This window comes from Acanthochromis polyacanthus, chromosome 13 (assembly GCF_021347895.1).
Source record: "Acanthochromis polyacanthus isolate Apoly-LR-REF ecotype Palm Island chromosome 13, KAUST_Apoly_ChrSc, whole genome shotgun sequence".
NCBI lineage: Eukaryota > Metazoa > Chordata > Actinopteri > Pomacentridae > Acanthochromis > Acanthochromis polyacanthus.
In genome coordinates, this window is record NC_067125.1 from 37921083 (window position 1) to 37941329 (window position 20247).

Below are 20247 nucleotides of genomic sequence, written 5' to 3' on the forward strand. Positions count from 1 at the left end.
TTGTTCGAAGCCAAACGTGTTTCTCAAGATTATCTTATTAGTAGGCAAATGAACTCCGCTCTAGGATTCGTCCACATGGCCAGACAGGAGCAATTGTTGAACAGGACCATCACACAAAGCTGCAGCACAGTTGATTGCTCGTGAATGGTTATTTGACAAATTTGAAAACCTTTTCTTCTTGCTTTCGGAGAAGAAGATTTTACAGGTCCAGTGCTTCATTTGTGTCATTATTGTGGAGCATTCACAGGAAATTCACTCAGTGAATAATGGGCATAAATCTGAGTGTGTTCATTCATTTTTCCGCTCACACGTCCAGATAGTCATCCTGCTGTGTTAGTGTTTAGCGTGTGTAGAGCTGTCCAAACTGATTTAAATGGGTGAGTTGTCCAGCAGCTCAGCCCTACACATGGTGTGGAATTGCTTTTTGTCACTTGATAAGCCAGCTCGCCAACCCGGCAAATCCTCTCTGGCCAGAGACCGTTTACACGGTAGCTCTGCTCACTTTAGACGGTCTCCCTTCCAGATGCTGCACCACAGTTGGTCGTAGTAGCAAAGCCAGCAAACCACATTTCCTGTTCATGTACAGCCAACTTCTGCTTAGCTTTCCTCTCACACAGGTGCACACTAATATTATCTAAATATTGTACCAGCTCTGCAATACACAGTGGGCGGTAGTTTTTACCTCGGTTGCCACGCTTTTTTGTTACTGTGACAAGCGTTTGACTGAACTAATTTGTACTTCTGTGAATGTCCTGATCACTGTTTTGTCAAATGAAACGTGTATTGATATTGGTGTTTAATTATCATATAGTTTCTATGATAATACAAACTGCTACTGTGAAACAAAACACCTCGTCTTTTTATTGTGTTGCAAATAATTGAAGAATAAATGGCTGTCACCCAAAAAATCCTTTGATTTCAGATTAGTTGATAATGCCATTAGTCGCAGATTTCATGCAGTGTTACATATCATTGCGTTATGTAGTTTTCTTTTAATCTTAGCTGTGGCTGTCTTAAAAGTTTTAGCGGCTTTAGAGCAACTTCATTTCGCTGCAGGTGTTCTCTTCAACTGTCTGTTAATCAACCAGCTTAGATTATGGATGAGGGCGGCATGTGTTTTTGTCAACCTGGCAATATAAGCCAATTTCATTGTTTAACCTCCAAAGAAATCTTACTTGAAGGTACACTTTTTAGCTTTATTTTTTTCTAGTGATTTTAACCACATCACAGTTTGTTCAGCAGACTTCGTTTGCTCAGTTCACATGGAGATAGCTCACGTCTCTTCACATGCCCTCAGTGCACACCTTAGAAGGATTTTCTTCAAGCACAACATGGTGCACTTTAGATCCAGCAGCACAACGAGACAACAACTGGTTCACCCCAGGGACAAAATACCCCAAGACAAGCTGAGCAGCGTGGTACATGCAGTCCATTGTATCGAGAACTGCACAGAGCTATATATAGAAGAGGCTAAACAACCGCTCCACAACACAACAGGACAGGACTCAGCAGTCCACCTACATCCAAAGGTTAAGAAATACTCCTTTGAGAACTGCAGTTGTCACATTCTGGACATCATGAAGTCAGATGGTTTGAGAGACAAGTGAAGGAAGCCATCTGTATTCAACTGCAGCAGCCGCCTCTAAACAGAAGAGCTGCTCTATGAAATAATCTATCAGGTGCTTGGAACGCAGTCTTTGGATCTCTTCCCACAAAGTTTCCCCACCATTAACGCCTTAAGTCATACCTGATGAGACCGTTTCACAGTCATTCGCACCTTGAGGCATGTGACTCTCAAGTCATTGGTGGGCCATTAACCTACCATATATCTGGGCCTCCCCATCAGTTAGAACTGAAGAAGCATCTGATATGAGAGATGAACCATCAAGAGTTAAAAAGAGAAGTCTAGTTGCTCTCTACTGAAGCTGTCAGGATCATTTTGACTTGGTTGACTGACAATCTTAGATATCAGTCAATCTCCTGGTTCTGCTGCTGCTTCTTATACCCCCACACTAGCTAGCCTATAGCATCAGGAAGACTGGTATTGGTGTTGCCACAGCAAATAACTATTTCATCCGATCGCACTGGCACAAAGTTGGAGAGCTTATATTTGGTGTGTTGGGTCTTGATGGAGGAGCTGAGAATTCAACAAGACCTGTCAAACACTAGAGAGAAGAATCTGTTGCCTGATTGTTCTTTTTCAGTTCTGAAAAGCCCAGCCCGTTTTTATTTCATAAACTAAGTGAGGAAAATCTTGACACAGATTCTGTGAACAATCTTTATTTTTTTTTTTTACCAATACCTTTGTCCTTAGCTGTTTTTAGTCACACTGTTCCCCTCTAACTCAGTGCCCCACTTTTCCTTTATTTTTCTTCTTTCCTTTCACTGTATCACAGTTTTAACCAATTTTCGCCTCTCTGCCGTTGTCCCACCTTTAATATCTGCTATTACTGCTCTTGGCAAGCCTCAGCTCTCACTACTTTCTTGTCCTTATTACCACCTCTTTCTTTTTCTCTCCTGTCTACTTTTATTTCGTATCTTTTCATTCCATCCCCTCCATCTGTCGCTTTCCTGCCCTTTATTTCCCTTGTACCTAACTCTTTGTCTGATCGCTGCTACAGATGACTAGCCTCAAGATCCAACACAGAAAACTAACACAAAGAGAGGAAGGGGGTAGTATTAAGAAGCCAGCTGCCTGTCTCTCTGCCTCTCCCTAATCACCCTCCATCAGTCTCCCAATGAATCTCCATGTTTGGCTGCGTAGTGGTATTAGTTCTGCTGTGTCGGTCTTGTTCTGCTTCGGCGGGGTCAGCTTGTGGTTCAGCTCGCCACTGTAATTGGGCTTTAAAACCACTATATGCAAAACTATCCCCAGCTGCAAGCAATGTTGTTTAGGCAGCAAGCGACACATTACCGGTCACAAGTCTGATCTGATTAAACCGAGCTGATCAGCATTTTCTTCAATACAGTACGCCCAGCTGGAGGAGCCACATAGCTGTGGTTTGTATAGATGAATTGAAAACGTTTAGCAGCTGCTTGCTTATTCAGAACAATGCAGGGGCAGTAAGGTGCCCGTTGAATCTCAATTGGATTGCTCCATTTTGTAGACAATCTTAGCTGAGTATTTGTACAGAGAAAACAAAATGCAGCCACGTTTAGGGCAAATTTGCTTTTGATTCCTGCAGAATATTACATGTCAGCTGAAAACTGAAGACAGCTCATGTTCCAGGACTGAAGTTTTCATCTATTTGAATTTGCTTTTTCTTTTTACTCCCTCCTGTCGGCTGTTATCATCACTGGGATTCATTAGGACCTAAAGAAAATATCAAACTTTCCTTCTGCGTGTGTTTTTAAAAGCTACACCAAAAAGAAGTCCTACAAAGACTTTTGTTAGGAGTCTGTTGCTATTTTAGTTGTGTGTATTTGTGTCCATCTGTCTCTGTGTTGGAAAGTTTTAGGAATTAAATATTAGACTTAAAAATGAAAGTAAAAAGGGTTTAATGGCAGGTGCTCAGCTGAAGAAGTATCAGAAGCGGAGCTGCATCATCCCTCTTACATTTATTTCCCTTCTTGGACTTATAAAGAGCTTTTCTGTTTCCCTCAAACTAGAGTTTATAAACTTCTAGTGCTCCTTAATGGCCAGTCTGTGACTGTTCCCTTTAATATAGTTTCAACATTTTCTATAAGGATACCATGTCAGTGAAATAAACAACCTAATTTCATTTGTTTAATTATACTGGAACACTAATTTATTCATCTTATATTTGGCATTTCTGGCATTATTGGTAGGGCCGCAGTCATTGCTGTAAAAGTTAAAGGTTATCATTGAGTCTTCCAAAATCTGTCAGCACGTTTCAAAAGCTTCATAAAATCACCCAAATTAGACCATTTATCAGAGCCAGAAACTGTAAAAGCATACAGAATCTTTTTGAACTTTTCGGATGGGTATTATATACAATAGACAGCTTTGAGCTCCTGCCTATTCCAGCCATGATCACGCTGTTACAGGTGCAGGACTTCATATTGTAGTGAAAAATTAGCCTACAGTCAGTAAGAATGTGTATAAATGTGTAAAGCAAAACATATTTACAAACTACAGCAAGAACATTGTTGGGAATAAAATAGCATGGATGCATTAATAATGAGATAGTTATTTAATTAAAATTATAAATAATACACAATGAGGCCATGAGTCAAGATTGTCTGTGGGTGTTTGCAGAGTAATATACCTCGAAGTGCGTTGTGATTTTTAAGTGAATTGTTACTCAGTATAGGATTCCTCTTTTCAGTCTGCTTACAAACAAAATGCAGGTGCTTTTTCTGTCTCTTTGTAATCATAATTAGAAGAGCACAGCTGTTGCCTGCGCCTCTGCTGACCCTTTTCTCACAACACTATTGATCTATCTTGTCAAGGCCACACCAGCAGAGCCCGCATGTGCATATCCACTGTCTTGTCAGGAATCAGTCTCGTGATTTGATCACTGAGATGAAAGCAAGGAAAAACAGAGTGACTCCCAGGTGAGCAGCGAGCACAATGAATTTCAATTTAGGCGATTGTTGTCATCAACTGTATGAAGAGGGACTCTGCTCAGTATTACATTGTAGCTTTGTTTCTACATCTCTATCAGCTGTGTCAAGTAGCAGCTTTTGCTTGTCTTGTGTGGAAGAAGACAATACCCAACCCAGCTGATTTTGCTCATCTTTCTGCCAGCTGCTCTCTGAATTAATGCACTACCATTTTCTCTCTATGAACTGAAACTCATCAAGAACATCTTTTGTCTCTCAATCAACATGTTTGTGTTTTGCTCGAAGGCTGGGTTCCGAAAGATTTGTTGCCCAAACAGTTTGCCAATTTTGTTGTATAAAGTTGAGCTGTGCTATGTTTGGGTGATGTAAGTCAAGCATTTGGCCAGATTCCCAGAACTGAATTAATCCCACTGTAACATAAAAAAAATAAAGTCCAATCAAAGCTCCCTATGGCAAGTTTTGGATTAACAATACCAAAAGTGTTCTTAATAAACATACATAGACTTGTAGTAGGGATTTACAGTCATATTTACTTGTAAAAATCTTACTTAATTTAAGCAGGAGGTAGGTAGTTTGAGACAACTCCCCAAATCGACTCAGTGCTTCTCATTTTATCCCTACAGCTTACAATAATACCAATACAGCTGGTAGCCAAACAGGGAGTTTAAAAGCATTTCTCTCTCTTTTTTTTCTAAAGAAATTTGCCCCTGAAATAGGGCAGTGGAGTGAGGAACGGGCCTCTCTAGAGGAGAGGAACTTTTTTTCTGTCTGAACTGGCTGATCAATGAGATAGAGATCTCGTGGTCAATGTTCCACTCCCTAAAAGGCACCATGGGATCCGCAGCCCACTTCATCTTTATCACTGGTCTGCTTCTGCTCTGACCGCAGGGACCTGATGCAGGCTCATTACTACCACAAATAGAGATCTGGCTGCATGGGCTGAGCCTGGGATGAGCTGGCGGTCGGGGATGGAGATTGTTGGGAGGGCGGCATTGACACACTCCCTCGCTTATCTCCAGCGTCTCATCTCCGTTTTCTCTCCCCCGAGATTTTTATTTGCTTTTTTCTGAATGCCAACAGCTGGCCTCCCAAATCCGATATAAACCTTTTGGTTCGAAAGGGGATCAGGTAGCCATAATAGACTACCACCTGCCCTCCTCCATCTCCTGCCACCCTGCACATTATCCCTGCCAACTCCACTTTGGTGTTCCAGCCTTGGCATCACACTTGCTGACTGATGGACAATGTCTCCAGCAGCATCTGTTCTCTAATGCTCAGTGGCCAACATAATTCTCTGGCTTGCAATAGGCCACATCGAGCCAGGCTTCAGACTCTCTGTCCTGCTATTGGCTGGTTTTCTGCAACTCATGATCTCCAAACTGATTAGCTATGTCCACTTTTTGACAGTAAGCGAACTGTTCTCCCTCTGGCTACACAAAACCTTGTATTCAGCTCACTGAGACTGAGTGGCTGCTGTCCACTTGGCCGAAGTGTTAAGTGTTTTCAAGGACAGTTGGGTCTTTCTGCCAAGCATGTGTTGTATACTAATTGATGGCCAGGTCAACGTGTGTTAATGTAAATCAGTCACTTCTAACATCCCTGATAAATTGCCTTAAATGTTAACTTCCGTTCCAAGGCCCATAAGTGCTGTGATACTTTATTAAACAGACTTTTGTTCTGTGGCCCCTCTGAGTCCCAGCCAGCAGATGTAGTCGCTGATTATGTCTCTGTTCTCCATATGGCGCCGTTACACATCCACCTCCTCTTCACCTCCCCTCGCCTGGAGCCCCCCCTCCCATCACGTCTCCTGTTAGGTTCGCAGTGGACAGGTAGCAGAATGACTTAGCCACTCGTCAGCTCAAAAACCGAGGCAACCTGGAGCTTGTTGGGCTGGACGAAAGGGAAATTAGCCTTCACCTTCACTCCAGCTCAGAGCCTCGGCCTCCTCACTAATGCCTGGTCAGATGTGAAACTACCCTCCTCGAATGTAACCTAGAATTTTCTATTGAAGAGGGGCTATCTATTGCTAAGCTTCTACAAAGCAATTTCTAACAAACAGCCAACAGCGCATCACTGGCTTGGCAGTTTGAAAATGTGCGGGTTCATTTTATTCCTTGTGTTAATGGCTAATCTGAGCAGATCAGAGTGCAGTCTCAGTGTAATTAAAGCCAGTATATTGTAAGCACATTGTAATTGGTTTGAGGTATTTTTTGCTGCCAAATAAAGGTGCCTTTTCCACTGCTCACTGTGTGCATCTGTGTGTGTGTGTGTGTTACTTGTGCAAAGCCTGTGTCCTGTGAGAGCTTCCTCATTAAACGCCTGTCAAACCTCTGTCTGCAGACCTGCCAGCCTTTCTGTCACACTGCAGGAAACACACACACACATATACACAAATGTACGGACAAGAGCACACATCCAAGCTGGAGTGAGCAGACTCTTTGAGCAGCTTCTGTGTCATACACACTCTTTAAAAAAAAAAAAAAAAAAAAGCAGTGGTGCGTTCAGTGGTTGGGCCGTACAAAAAGGTACAACTTTGTGCACCTTGTTCTGAAACTGATGGCCTCTTTTGGCTCATCATTACTAAGGCTTGAAATTGCTTGAAACTCTTTAAGACTGTTGCCAATTTCCTGCCTGGTCTTTCAAAACCAAAAGACTGCCCTTTACAAAACCTGCCAGACAGATTTCTTTCTACCTAACTAAATAACAGTACATTTGTGTGCAGCCCACAGTGTTGCAGGTTATTCTTTTACACCTCTGAACTCTAAAACCTTTCAGCAGGATTGAAAGACATGCGGTCTTAAAAAAAGAAAAAGACCCCATTTATCAGAGCCAGAAACTATGAAAACAGAAAAAATTGTTGGATTTTCAGGATCCCATCAGTCCTCGAGCTACTCATCTGTGACATGTTGTTACATTGGAAAAACTAATCAAATATAAAATTGAGATATTTCTTTGAAATGGCTTTACATATGTAATTTAAAATTTGCAAAAAATAATCCCCCCATAAACGAGGCAAAGTTGCTGGTAAAAAATTCAGTCACTTTTTGGCTGAACTGCAGGCTGTTTTTACACTTAATACAATAGCAGTATAGAAACAAATTTAAAATTAAAGTTCTAAAATATCTTGTATGTAGAGCCACCTTTTTTCACCACAATTGATTACACAAATTTACCTTTTTTTTTTTTTTTTGCATCTATGGCATTATAACGATGTCATACTGCACAGAAAACATTTAAAGTTCTCTCTCCTCCTTGCCATGGTTGTGCTGTTTCTATTGAGATGCAGGACTTAATCTCGCAGTGAAAAATGAGTCCACACTGGGTAAAAATGTGACAGAATTAAAAACAAAAAAACAGCCTGAAAATGCTTGGGGTTCAGAGAGTTTCACTAGGAAATGTCTAATCAGAATGACAAAATATCTCATCAGTGTAAATAATACTGAGGTTTACACAGTAGATGACTGGTGCAGAGGCCTGTGTTGGCCAGTCACATTCCTGTTGGATTATTTTGTGCCGTACATTAAATATTTTTACTATTTACTTCACAATAGTAGCAACAAAAGATGATAATGGTTGCTGACTTGACAACTTTCCAGTGGTAAGTCTTCAAACTGAACGTGCTCGATGTCATTTCACTGCATAACTGGTACCTCTGTTTTCAGCTTGAATACTAAATATCTTTGGAAACTTTGCACGCTCGACAGTGTTTTTGATACTTAGTGCTGGAGACATATTTCACTTCACAAAAAAGTATTGAGGTGCAATGCTCAGCTCTTCATGTTACATAGTGAATACAGCATAAACAGCTTCTAACAGCACATAAATGCTGCATCTTGTAAATAATAAATGAGAGCCACTATACTCTGCTTTAACTTGGAATGTATTTGTAGCCTACCGAGACCAAACAATAACAAAGCTAAATGCTGATGTTGTTATTGAATCCCCTGAAACTGTATGTCTTGAGAAATGAACCAATAAAGGGGAGAACATCAAACAGATTGCCTTTGACAACAGAATCAAATTTCACACTGCTAAATTCAGTGGCGCCATTTAATGATTGCCGATTGCTACCCCTTTGCTATTCCTCACTCCCTGTTTACGTCCATTACGTCTGCTTATGTTTTCCTCTCCCATGTGCTCTTTCGCCTGTCTCAGCCTCCCCTCTGTCACTCACTTCATTGCTCTCTTCTTCTGTCAGTCAGACTGTCAGTTTCCTCCTATCTGTCTTTCCATTCTCTCCCTTTTTCTGTCTTTCACTTAAACACCAACCGACTCCCCCTCCTCACCCGCCCTTCATTCCCCTGACACACGCCTGTCTTTCTCCACTGTGGTATTTAGCTCTATTTACAGTGAATCCACCAAATTATTAAAAGAGGAGCGGTTACCTTGGGCTTTAGTGTTTGCCACAGAATTTCGTTTTCCCTTCACAATTTTCAAATGTATGTAATTATTTTCACTCCCACGTCTGTAGTGGCCCTGGGCAGATGCTCTCAAAAGATGCCTCCGTCTAATTTTGATGTACAGCTTGTTCATTAGAATCTACAATGACTTTGGACATTTTTTGTGCCTATGATGAAACAATAAACATTTGATAAAATTTTCTTTGTGAAAAAAATAATACTGTAACTTGCAACATGACAGCAAAGTAGTCCCTTTGTTTTGGAAAGTGATACAGTCATGAAAGTTAAATGGACAACAACTGAATTTTGGACTCAATACAGAAGATGTTTGTTGAAGCATTATGTCTGTAGCAAAATATGAGAATGTATAAAAATTTAGACAGATTTTTTTTTTTAGAAATTTCACTAAAGTTCATAGACCTGTGCCTCTATGAAAACAGCACAAACAGTGTGTATAAGTAGACAGAACTCAAAAATGAAAAAAGAGACAAAGAAAATCAAATTAGCACATAAGTCTTGATAAATCGTAATAAAGGGTGGCTCTACATACTATAGATATTTAACTACTTCCATTTTTTTCCCATATGCAGCCTGCAATTTAGCTGAAGAGTTTTTAAATTTTTATCATGTGAATGTTGGTCACAGCTTAGCCAGTTGAAGCTTGTCAGTTGCATTAAGGAGCACCGAATTTTTATTTTTTTACAGAATTTGGTTAGTGCAATTGGTTTGTCATTTGTCAGATTTTGAAATGAGGAATTTTAGAATAAAGTAATTTTGATGAATTATGACTTCCAGCTTAAATTTGGTTAAGTGGGGTAAAACAAGTTCATATAATCATGTTTACATGCTGACTATTTGTACTATGTGTATTATTAGTTCCTCTTTTTTTCTCTATTTTTGTTTTCCTTGTTTTAAATGCATTTGATTTTCTCCTCTTGTTTCTTTTTTTTGTTCTTGTTCAGTTTTTTGTGTGTTTGTTTTCCACCCGTGTTCCATTTCCGTGGTTGGTTTCTTTCCCTAATGAGTTGGCAACCTGTATTTATTTAGTTTTTAGTTTTTAAAGCAGAAACGTTGCTAGATATATTGTTGCTGTATGTTGTTTTCCTTTTTCTACAAGGAGGGGATTGCTAGGCGCTTAGATGTTAGAGGAGGCTACTGTTTAAAGACAAACACAACACTGTAACACGGTATCATTTCGATGTACAATGTAAAGTACAAACTGTATTTTTTTATTTAAAAACATAAAATAAAGTACAAACTGTAAATAAAATATAGTTCCAAATAAAATTTTAAGAAAATCCAGACATGATAAGTTGAAGGACAATCAGAAAGTTAAAAATATGAGGATTTTTTTTCTGTCTTTGCAAGTTGTTGCTCAGATAAATGGTGTAATTTTGTTGACAGAAAAGCATATATATCTGGCCTGCAGATCCTCTAAGATTTAGAAGATTGAAGCAGCACTAGCTTTTTATTTGTGTTGTTTTTGGTGATTTTGGGGTAAAGAAACCGAGCTTTAAACATGGTACTTACACGGTGTCTCTATAGACAGGTGTTCTTTTACATTCACCAGCTAAGCAGGTAGTGTGCATCGGGCTTGCTTAAAAATGGAGAAAACACTGACTCCTACAGCTGTAAATATGGTTAATGAAAGCTGTGAGAATAAACAAAAAATCATGTAGTAATAACCAAAGGCTGTGTATTGCTGAGTTGGGAGATAATTATCTGTAGATTAGCAACACCTTCCACGTTCCACGCTGTCGTGCCATCATGAAACTTTAACCATTACCACAAATTTGCACAAAGATTGCTGTTAATTGCAGAACAATCATGAAAGGTGAGATGCGCCAGTTTGGCACTAAATTGACTCGGCGTAGATGAATCCTCAGAATTGCTGGTGAGTTTCTGGCAGGCTTAACTGAAACTTATGCAGCTGTTAGGTTTAGAGAGCCTTTGATGCTGTGCCTCGCAGAGACACATGTAAGAACGATTTTTCTGTTTTTATTTTTGGGATTAATCGACCAGCAGAGTGACTGATACTAGCTGTTGGTTGGAGATAAGAAGTCTGGCAAGCGACTTTGATGTGGCTGACAACTTGCTGTTAGTAATGTGGAGATTGATTTTCTTTGCTTGGAGTACCCCTGTTTTAACTCTAGTCTTGATACTAAACACTTTGTCACACAAAGTGGATAGTGACTGCTTCTGTTTAACAACAATTAATCATGTCTCTGTAACCGGTGGGATGATATACAGATAGTGTCCTTTCTTGCCCTGCTGTAAGTCACTTCTAGCCCAGAGCTGCCCTGCCAAATACAGTCACACTTATTGTTACTGTATATTATTTATAGTTTTGATACTGTCACTATCATGACTGAGTGAATTTTCACTAGTAAGCAAATGCATGTTGATTAAATTAAATTTAGTTGGAGGTTTTCTGTGTGACTCAGTACTGCGTGCTGAGGAATTTGATGATGAATCAACACCCTAAGCCAAGTAGTTCCCCTGAGAGGCCTGCGTTTCTAGCTGTATGGGGTCCAGTGGACCAATTCAATTGAAAAGTACAAAGTGTATGTATCTGTGTGTGTGTGTGTGTGTGTGTGTGTGTGTGTGTGTGTGTGTGTGTGTGTGTGTGTGTGTGTGTCTGTGAGTGAATATGTGTGTGTTTGTGTAAGCAGTTTTCTGAACCCCCGCTGCCTCAGATACAGCCTATCCAAGCGTGTCAGGTTCCTGAGTGAAAAAGGGCGGGTAGCATCAGTCCGCAGTGCTCGAAAGGAAGGTAAAACTGGATAGGAAAGGGGGACAGGTGAAAAAAGAGTAAACAATCCTGGGAAAAGGGGAAAGGGGCAGAAATAAAAAAAGGGGTAGTGAGAAATTGTACTAATGCAACAGGGAAGATGAAGGACACACCTGAATAGGGGCACATTTCCCCAGTGTGGTGTACGGCTATTACCCAGATTTTAGAACTCCTTGGGAGGAACGAATGGCGTTACAGCGAGGGCTGTCAGTAGTCCCCGCACCTCCATCCATCCAGACACCCCGGGACTCCATTACACCCTGATGGGCAGGGATGGAAAACCAATCGAGGGGATACGGGTGCGAGGGGGAAAGCAATGTATGGGCACTGGGAACCACACAGACAGGCAATCTGCCATGATGAAGAGGCTCCCCTTCCTTTTCCTCCCTTCGGACCCAGCATGTCCTCCTGTATCCCCTTCAAGCCCCACTGCGCTCTGCTGCAGTGCCTTGCCAGCTGACCAACCAGACACCTGCCACACTCATTCGCACTCTGCCTCTTCCGCTTATTTCCTCCCAGGGCTCACTGTAAGCCACGGCGGCATGGCTCCATTCACATCATCGCACAGAGAACTGAAGCAGAGATGGATTCCATCGGAGGGAAATAGATGGGAGTAGTGTTTGAATTTGGGTGCAATGTAATTTATGATTTTCCTGAAGTTCAGCAGATTTGCAGGTAGCTCCAGTCTCCAGATTTGATACTGTGCTCGGGGAACGCTGAAGGCTGCAAGGTTTGCTGCAGTGTACTTAACCTCCCTCCTGACAGTGGAGATCAGCCAGTGTTAAACATACCTGATAGTGGGGGAGGTTTGATAAATTCATTAGGGGCATCTGGGGAATGCAGACATTTATACCGCTACGGCAAATCAGCATTGCAAAAACACGACAGTCAATCTCCCTGATTGTATTGCATTGACTCACAATGAGAGTGGGATGGAGGAATTGTATATTTATTGATTTTTAGTGAAAGCTTGACTGGCTTCCTTATGCCCACTCCTCCTGACTGATCTTTGTTCTGACTGCTAGTAAATCACATGAACCTGAGTACATATGTTTATGCTCTTTAATGTACTGTAATATGAAACGGCTCCAGTTTACATTAATACTTAAACAGAATTATTCCTCATTATAAGTGCATTATTTATCATGTGAGGGCATGATTTTGATGTTTACAGTGCGGTCTACCATGAAGGCTTTTGACTAAACTATGATATTTAGATGTTACAATATTGATTCATTGGTTAAAACAGATGCATATGATGATATTGTACATAATATTCCAGCACCGATGATTATGGTTAACACCCCAGCATTGTGACAACGTTCAGTACAGTCATAGTTGCAGACTCTTTCTTCACATTCCTACACTCACATTTTGAGTTTAATGCATTTGCCAAAACTTACTAAATCTATAGGTGTTAGAGTTGAACTTGTAAATACATTTATCATAATCAAGCCCTAGGGCATTAACTGTCTGTACATAGTGTTTTTACATGATAATTTTTATAAAATACCTACACACACTTCTCGCTTTCCTAGCTTCCATACCTTAGTACTTTTCCACTCTCTCAGCTCCTTAAATGTTAGCACACCCACTTGTGTAACTTGAGCCACTTCTTATCTTGTGCAGCCATGTACCCACACCTGCTTCTGTATAAATAAACCATGTATAGGAGCAATCCTTTGTAGCTTGCACTAACGTGTTTTGTTACACTGTGCTGTTACCCTTGCAAGTGAAACTACTGGTCTCTGTGTGTTTTCTAACCTGGTGAAGATCTTCTTATGTTACGTGGGAGCTCTTAGCGGAGTTTCTCTCTGACAATAGGTATTTAAAAATGTATAATTACTATGAATTTTTGTGGCCACAATAATCATACAGTGAAAACCTGATATCACAAAAGCCCCCATGTACAAAGAGACTGTTTCAGATGCTGATTTAGCTTTAATGGTGTGTGAGGTGGTTCATGTCCGTTTGCAGTTAAAGATGTTTTACGCACTGTTCCTAAATTGGGTCCCAAATAGGATCACAAATCTTCACAAACCTACAGTTTTTATGACCAAACAGTGGAAATATTTGACTGATCATATTAGTCATGTGACCTTAGTTCAACTAAACACGTGTGACAGTTGTTGGAGGTAAGTAGGGAAGAAGAAGAAGGAACCTGCTGTACAGGGCTGACAGACATCACCATTGTTGCTGCTTTCAGTTAAATTTCAGCTAAATTTGGGGGGCTTTTTTTTAACACAAAAGACTATAACCGATACTCAAATTTAAGCACTTGAATTTCATTGTCGCTCTTTCATTTCGTGTTGTTCACGAGTGAGAAGCCAAAGCAAAATTAATATGTGACTATGGAAATACCGATGGTCTGTATTGTTTCCTCAAAGGTATTACTAACTCTAGCTGAGTGGAAATAACAATAAATTATTCAATATACTATTAATGACTTCTCAGTTTTTTTTCTTGTATAATAGCCTCTGAACAGCACAAGTACTTATCCCCAGAATATCATCGCATTCCCTCGGATGTTTGGTCAAAAATGCTGTGATATTTTATATCTGTGAAAGTGTGTGTGTGTGCGTTTGTTGTATTAAAGTGTCACCTAAAAGCGCATAGCTGAGCAGCTTCACAGTGAGCCGGGTAAACAAATGTTTTTAACTGTCGGTGAGGGGGAGTTACACTGAAGATTTCTCTAACAAGGGCTTGTTTGTGTGGGTGGAACAAAAATAAGTTTTTACATCCAGACTTGTACTTAGCATGAGCTTCAGCGCCTCAGTCTCTGAAAAATGTGCGTATTGTGAACATGCACATTGCCACAGACCCCTGGGTTATCCTTGCTCGCAATTTATCACAACAGATAAAGCTGATTTCCTCAGAGCTATTCTTTCTTTTGACTGTCTACTGGCATCTCGCTATTTTTGTCCTGCAGTTCACACACACATTTTCTTGTTTTTATCTCCTTTCATGGTTGTCCTGTCTGCAGACATCTGCTGCATTTTAAACATGAACATGATTGGTAAAGGTCAGAATCCAACTATAAAACAACAAATGATAAAATTCCAACCGATAGTCTGACACCAACATCTCTGTGCAGGTGCCCTATGTCAAGGTGGCTCCAGAGGACATTCTAAAGGTTCAGTTCCCTCGGTTCACCACTTTGGATTTGAGACCAACAAACACCGACATCAGCCTGGCTGTGGCCGGCCTTCTCACCTTCTTCAACAGCACCACCGCCTGCCTCATCTGTGCCCAAGCTGAATGTGAGTACAGCCTTCACACCCTCACGACAAAACACACAGTCGTGCACACCTGTGGAGAATGCTCGCATGCTGTGTTCCCGACATCTGCCAACAAAGTGCAGACATTTTTTTTTGTTTAATGTCTGCTACCCTTTAACACGTGTTAGCGCACGTAGGCTTCTTGCACGCGTGCCGACTGTGTTCTGAAAACAGATGCGGCGCTTATCAGCGTCTCACCCCGCGACATGCTTCCCTCTGAAGCAGCTGCTGCGCTCCACTGCTACAACCCCCTCACAGCAGTACAGCCGACATCTGCATCCCAAAATATATTACATTTACTGCAGATTCTTTCCCTTTTTCAACATCACTGTCATCCTTAAATTAGAATAACGATAGAGCACATTATGCTGTGTCATGTATAATCTGCATTCAGCCTTCAAAGTCAGTGTAATATCTGCAAAGCTGTGTGTACACTGCCTGCTAATCAAAATACATCTCTAAGACAAACAAAAGATCACGAGGATGTAAGATGTAACGACCAGTGATGTGACGACTTTCCCATCAAAGACTTGTTAGATTCTGAAAATACTTAACTGGATGACCTTAAAAAATCTTGAAAATCTCCTCCAGGGAAGTTATTTTCGTAAATAGACAGGAAGATTAAATCATGACTTGTTCCCACCCTCTTGTAGTCCAGCACACAGTAATTACAACTCCCTAGACAAAGGCACTGTGACCCTGAGTGGCACCAGCTAACCTTTTTTCCTAATCAGCGCGAGGCTTTGAAGAAAGGAAATAGGCTTGAGACATCAACCATGTGTCAGACAGCTAGAGATGGCAATGAGCCACTGTGAACCGCCCACCCCGCCTATCTCAATTCTCAGTTCTTCTGCTTTTCAACTCCCTCTTTGACAGTCTTTTGGTCTTTACTTCGGAGTCTCTTTTCATTCACAATCTGTAAGATTTGATTTATTCCTCAAAGAACCATGTTTTGCGTCTCAAATCCAAACATGTGTGTCTTTACTGCTTTTTATGCAAAGGCAGTTATTTTAATGCAAATGCAAGGATACCTTTTTTTTCAGCAGTTATTTTTCTCTAGTTTGTCCAAGACGGCATTTGATTATGAAGAAATTGCAAAATGTTGCTGGAAAGCATAAATTAAACTTAGTAAAATAAATTTCTGTTTATCTAACTGTACTTTACCCTCAACCAAATCAGCTATTATAAGTTAAGGTGTCAAAAAAATATGTCCTTAGTTGTTTTTCCTTCAAGGTGTTCTTGTACCTGTCAGTCATATTTCCATTTCAGAGCTAAGATCCTGTTTCTGTGACATTTATTCCCCAGAGAGTTGATTAATACAGCTCTGCCAAGAACCGTGATAACAAGAGAACCTTTTAGGCACCGTCTGACTTTAATATTGGCGAGTTTGGAGAAAAGAAACTAATTTTAACATTAAATTTCATATTCCCTGTGGTTGTGTGCGGGCGTCCGGGTGGTGGGGAGGTTGCTACTCTGTCAGTGGGCTAAGAGGGGCCTGGAAAGGAAATGAATTGAAATGAAAAGAAGTGAAATGAGGGGAGATGAGAGTGAGATAGAAGAGACCAGGGGGAGTCAGAGAGGGGAAGGGAGAGGATGATATTTGGCAGATGTGGGAGAGGTGAGATGTGGCAACTGGGGTGATCGAAGGGGAGGAGGTTACCACGCTGAAATCATACATCAGCAACAAGCGGGAGACGATCCAGGAAATGACGAAGCTGTATTGATTGCACTCCTACGTGGCCCTCACTCAGTCAATAGAAAATGCAGCAAATGGCAGGATGCCTGGATTTGTGTGCATGTGTGTGTTTGTATTTTGGTATGCGTGTGTTTAACAACAGCATCAGCTGAAACTCTTTTGAGTTTGACTCCAGCTGCACCAGCCTCACCCTCCTCCGTCAGCTCACACAGTCAGTTGGTCGGTTCGCAGCCTGCTGTCGGTGGCTCGTCCACATGTGCTAGCCTCATTAATCACCTAAACCAGTGACAGCCTAATAGAGCGTGGCCAATTCATGAATATTTTTCAGCTATGGCTGAGGAGGCAGGAGTGGAGGTGGAGCAGTGCCCAAAGGCATGGTGCACACCAGGATGGACATTAATCTAGCTAACCCTTACTATCGATGGCAGTGGATGCAGGAGCAGCCGTGGCTCTGTAACTCTTTGCCAGAAATAATACAGTCTGTGTGGCTAAGTCCTCAGACCTGCAGGGAGGCTCCACATGTTGTGCATTTTTTTGTATGCTTGGTGTATAAAAAGACACAACACACACACAAAAAATGCATGCACAGGATTCACACACGTTACATACATGCCGTTCCCACATTCACAGGCAGCGTGCCTCAGCGTAGCACTTTTCATTAGTGAGGTGATTGGTGCAGCTGTCAAGCTCAAAAAAAACAAGAACATCTAGTAAGCTCTGAAATTTAACTAGAGCTGCAGTGCAGGAATTCTCAGTTCAACAAAACAGTAGGCCTCAAATGTTCACAGAGCATTTTTTCCACCTTTGATGGGCACAGTTGGAGAGCAAGGTTTGCTAGTTCAGCTCACTGCATTGTTTCATTGCAGATATAATAGGAAGCAACACTCCTTTGCTTTGTGGCATTGCTTCATGTTTCCATTATAACCTGCTCATTTATGCAGAATGCCTTAGGCTGATTGTTATTTTTTCTTCGGTGATGATTGCAGGCTCATGTCATCAAATAATTGACAATTCTCCATTACTTTGAGCTTCTTGGGATGACTACGGTTTCTGATGCTTCACAGTTTCTCTCTTTTTACTGCTGTGACTAAACTGTAATCAGTGTCAGTCTGGTGGAAGAGATGCCTTTATGATCTGTAGACAGGAATGTACACAAAGGTTGAAGAGTAATGGGAACATAGTAATGCAGGGGAGATTCTGTGATGGCTTTGATAATAGTAATGATGCTGCTGCTAATGATCTTGATGCACAGGACTGCAGTGTTGGTAGTAAAAGTGATGCCGGCAGAAGTCGAAGTAGTTTCTTATTATAGCGCTTTGTAATCTAAAAGTTCCTCCTTGAATAGATAGAAGGCAGGTGGCTTTAAACTCTCTTCCTGCTTCTTTGAAAAAAAACACATTGTTGACTCAGAATAATGAGATTTTGGATTTGTAGAGGGTGGGTGGAATTTGTGTGCATAGGTGCAAATGTGTAGTATTTGTCTTTGTCAGGGTAAAACGCAAAGCCTTTCCTTAGTCTTCCTGTCTAATTAAAAAAAAGGCCAAGTGGGATTTAGGCAAATTTCTCTCTTGTGTCAGACGTAACCTTCAAAATACACCCTCAGAGAGCTCTTCTGATGCTCATGTAGTCTGCAGAGGTTTGTCAGGTGTTTAGGACAGGTGCTGTATTTTGAATGGCATTGGCCCTTTTTGAATCATCATTTTTGAAAGCAAAAGCCTCATAATTCAGATTCCAATGCCACAGAAGCAGCAACAGCAATAAATCCTTACCTTGTAATATAAGTGTGCACAAAACAAAATGATTGTTTCTTACCTCTAATGTCATCTATAGGGGCACTAACTTGACAAATCAGTGTGCGCCATGCTCTGCTTTCACCATAAGAGTCCAACAAGCAAAGTGCTTCAAGGCTTTTAGTCTTTTGTAAGAAGGGGCATGAATGTTAAGAGGCTAAATCCAGCAAATTGCGAGCATTTCAATCTGTCCTCTCTCCCCTATAATTTGTTGCACTATTACCTGTACTTTGAGGACAAAATCAGAGCTATCAGATAGAAGAATATTTTGTGGCAGTTTTTTTCCTCCTAAAATAATGTTTACCTGAGATCTGCCTCCTTTTTTTGCCTCTTTGCTTTTTTTTGTTTGTTTGTTTCTACCAACGTTTCTGTCATGGTCATTTTTTCAATGTAGAACTGCCACTTGTCGAAGAACAGTATTCATGTTGACTTCTGTTTTTGTTTCAGTTGTATTTTAATACATTTAAAACATTTTAGTCAAAGTTTTGTGGAGGGTTTTACATTTTTATGTCTTCTATGTATGCTTCTGCTGCCACTGTGACCATGGTTACAGATGTTATTCTCCATCGTGAGGTTAATGGAAAAGCCACAGTCAGCTGAGTTTACTTGCTCACACACAGCATCTGTGTCCCTCTGCTCTGTAGAGATACAACAGACAGACTCTGCGCTGTAAATCTGGTGAACATTATCATGTCCAAACTCTGTATCGCTTCCTCTTGGTCCTGCTCACTTAGCATTAAATTAGCATTAGCACAGATACATGTTCTCCTCACTGAAAGCAGCAAGTCATTCAGAAGATGATTCACTGAGAGTTTAGTGTCATGGTTTAGCGTAAGAAAAGAATAGGTAGACAGCATTAATTCAGTGATATTTCTGTCAGGAGCGTCTTAAGGATGACTTCATTAATCCTGGAACTTACTCATTCCTTCTGACAGCAACATTTAAGATATTAGACTAAAAGGAACATTAATGTTCCATCCATAGCACCTGTGTTACATTAGCAGTGTCAGATTAATGCTGGCCTACCATTTTATAAATGTTGGATGGTGCCTGCAGACTTTTAGCTTTTTGTTTATTCTTGATGAGTTTAGTTCAAGAATCTGCTTCAAATACTATTACTGACAGACACAAAAAGTTAAAGGTTCTTCTTATTGATAGTGGGACAATAGGTCAGCTGCTTCTGTACAAAAGATACTTATAAGAAGCTGCAGAGTGATTCCACAGATGCTGCAAGTTAGTAAAAAAGACTTTAAACCATTAAGTTCATTTATAGTTTGATTCATCCATGCTGAACTTGTTCATTTAGTCTTAATTTGTGAAATCTGACTTTGAAAATAGGTTTAGTTTAATTTTTACCATAAAAAATAGGTCATCAACAAACATTTTTAACCTAAGGGGCCGTTTACACGAGGACGCTTGCAGGTAAAAACGTCAAAATATTTCAACAAAACACCCTATCGTTTATACGAGGAGGGGGCTTGAAAACGCAAAAATTTGAAACCGGCCTCCAGAGTGGAAAAGTAGAAAACGCTCCGCTGTTACGTTTCCGTCTAAACAGCAAAACGCAAAACTTTGCCGAGATCTGACCACGTCGCGTACGCGATTACGTCACATATGTGCGCCAGTGCTTTGGTTTGCCGACCGGTACAAGGACGTAAACAAAGATGTGTGATTATTTCCATCCTTCGTACCTTCAAGCAACTCTGGCAGCTCTATGTACACTACAGGAGTCGTACCAACAAACGTACAGAATCTGTACAGATTC

At 40.8% G+C, this 20247-nt stretch overlaps 1 protein-coding gene across 4 annotated transcripts in view; it reads left to right on the forward strand.

Moving 5' to 3' along the window:
• grik4 (glutamate receptor, ionotropic, kainate 4) overlaps nucleotides 1-20247 on the forward strand; it is a 337318-nt gene that overhangs the window by 228336 nt on the left and 88735 nt on the right. For all 4 annotated transcript variants that reach the window (XM_051958364.1, XM_051958363.1, XM_051958365.1 and 1 more), the window contains one exon: nucleotides 14813-14978. In XM_051958364.1, the coding sequence (XP_051814324.1) occupies nucleotides 14813-14978 (166 nt within the window). The remainder of the gene's footprint in view (nucleotides 1-14812; nucleotides 14979-20247) is intronic.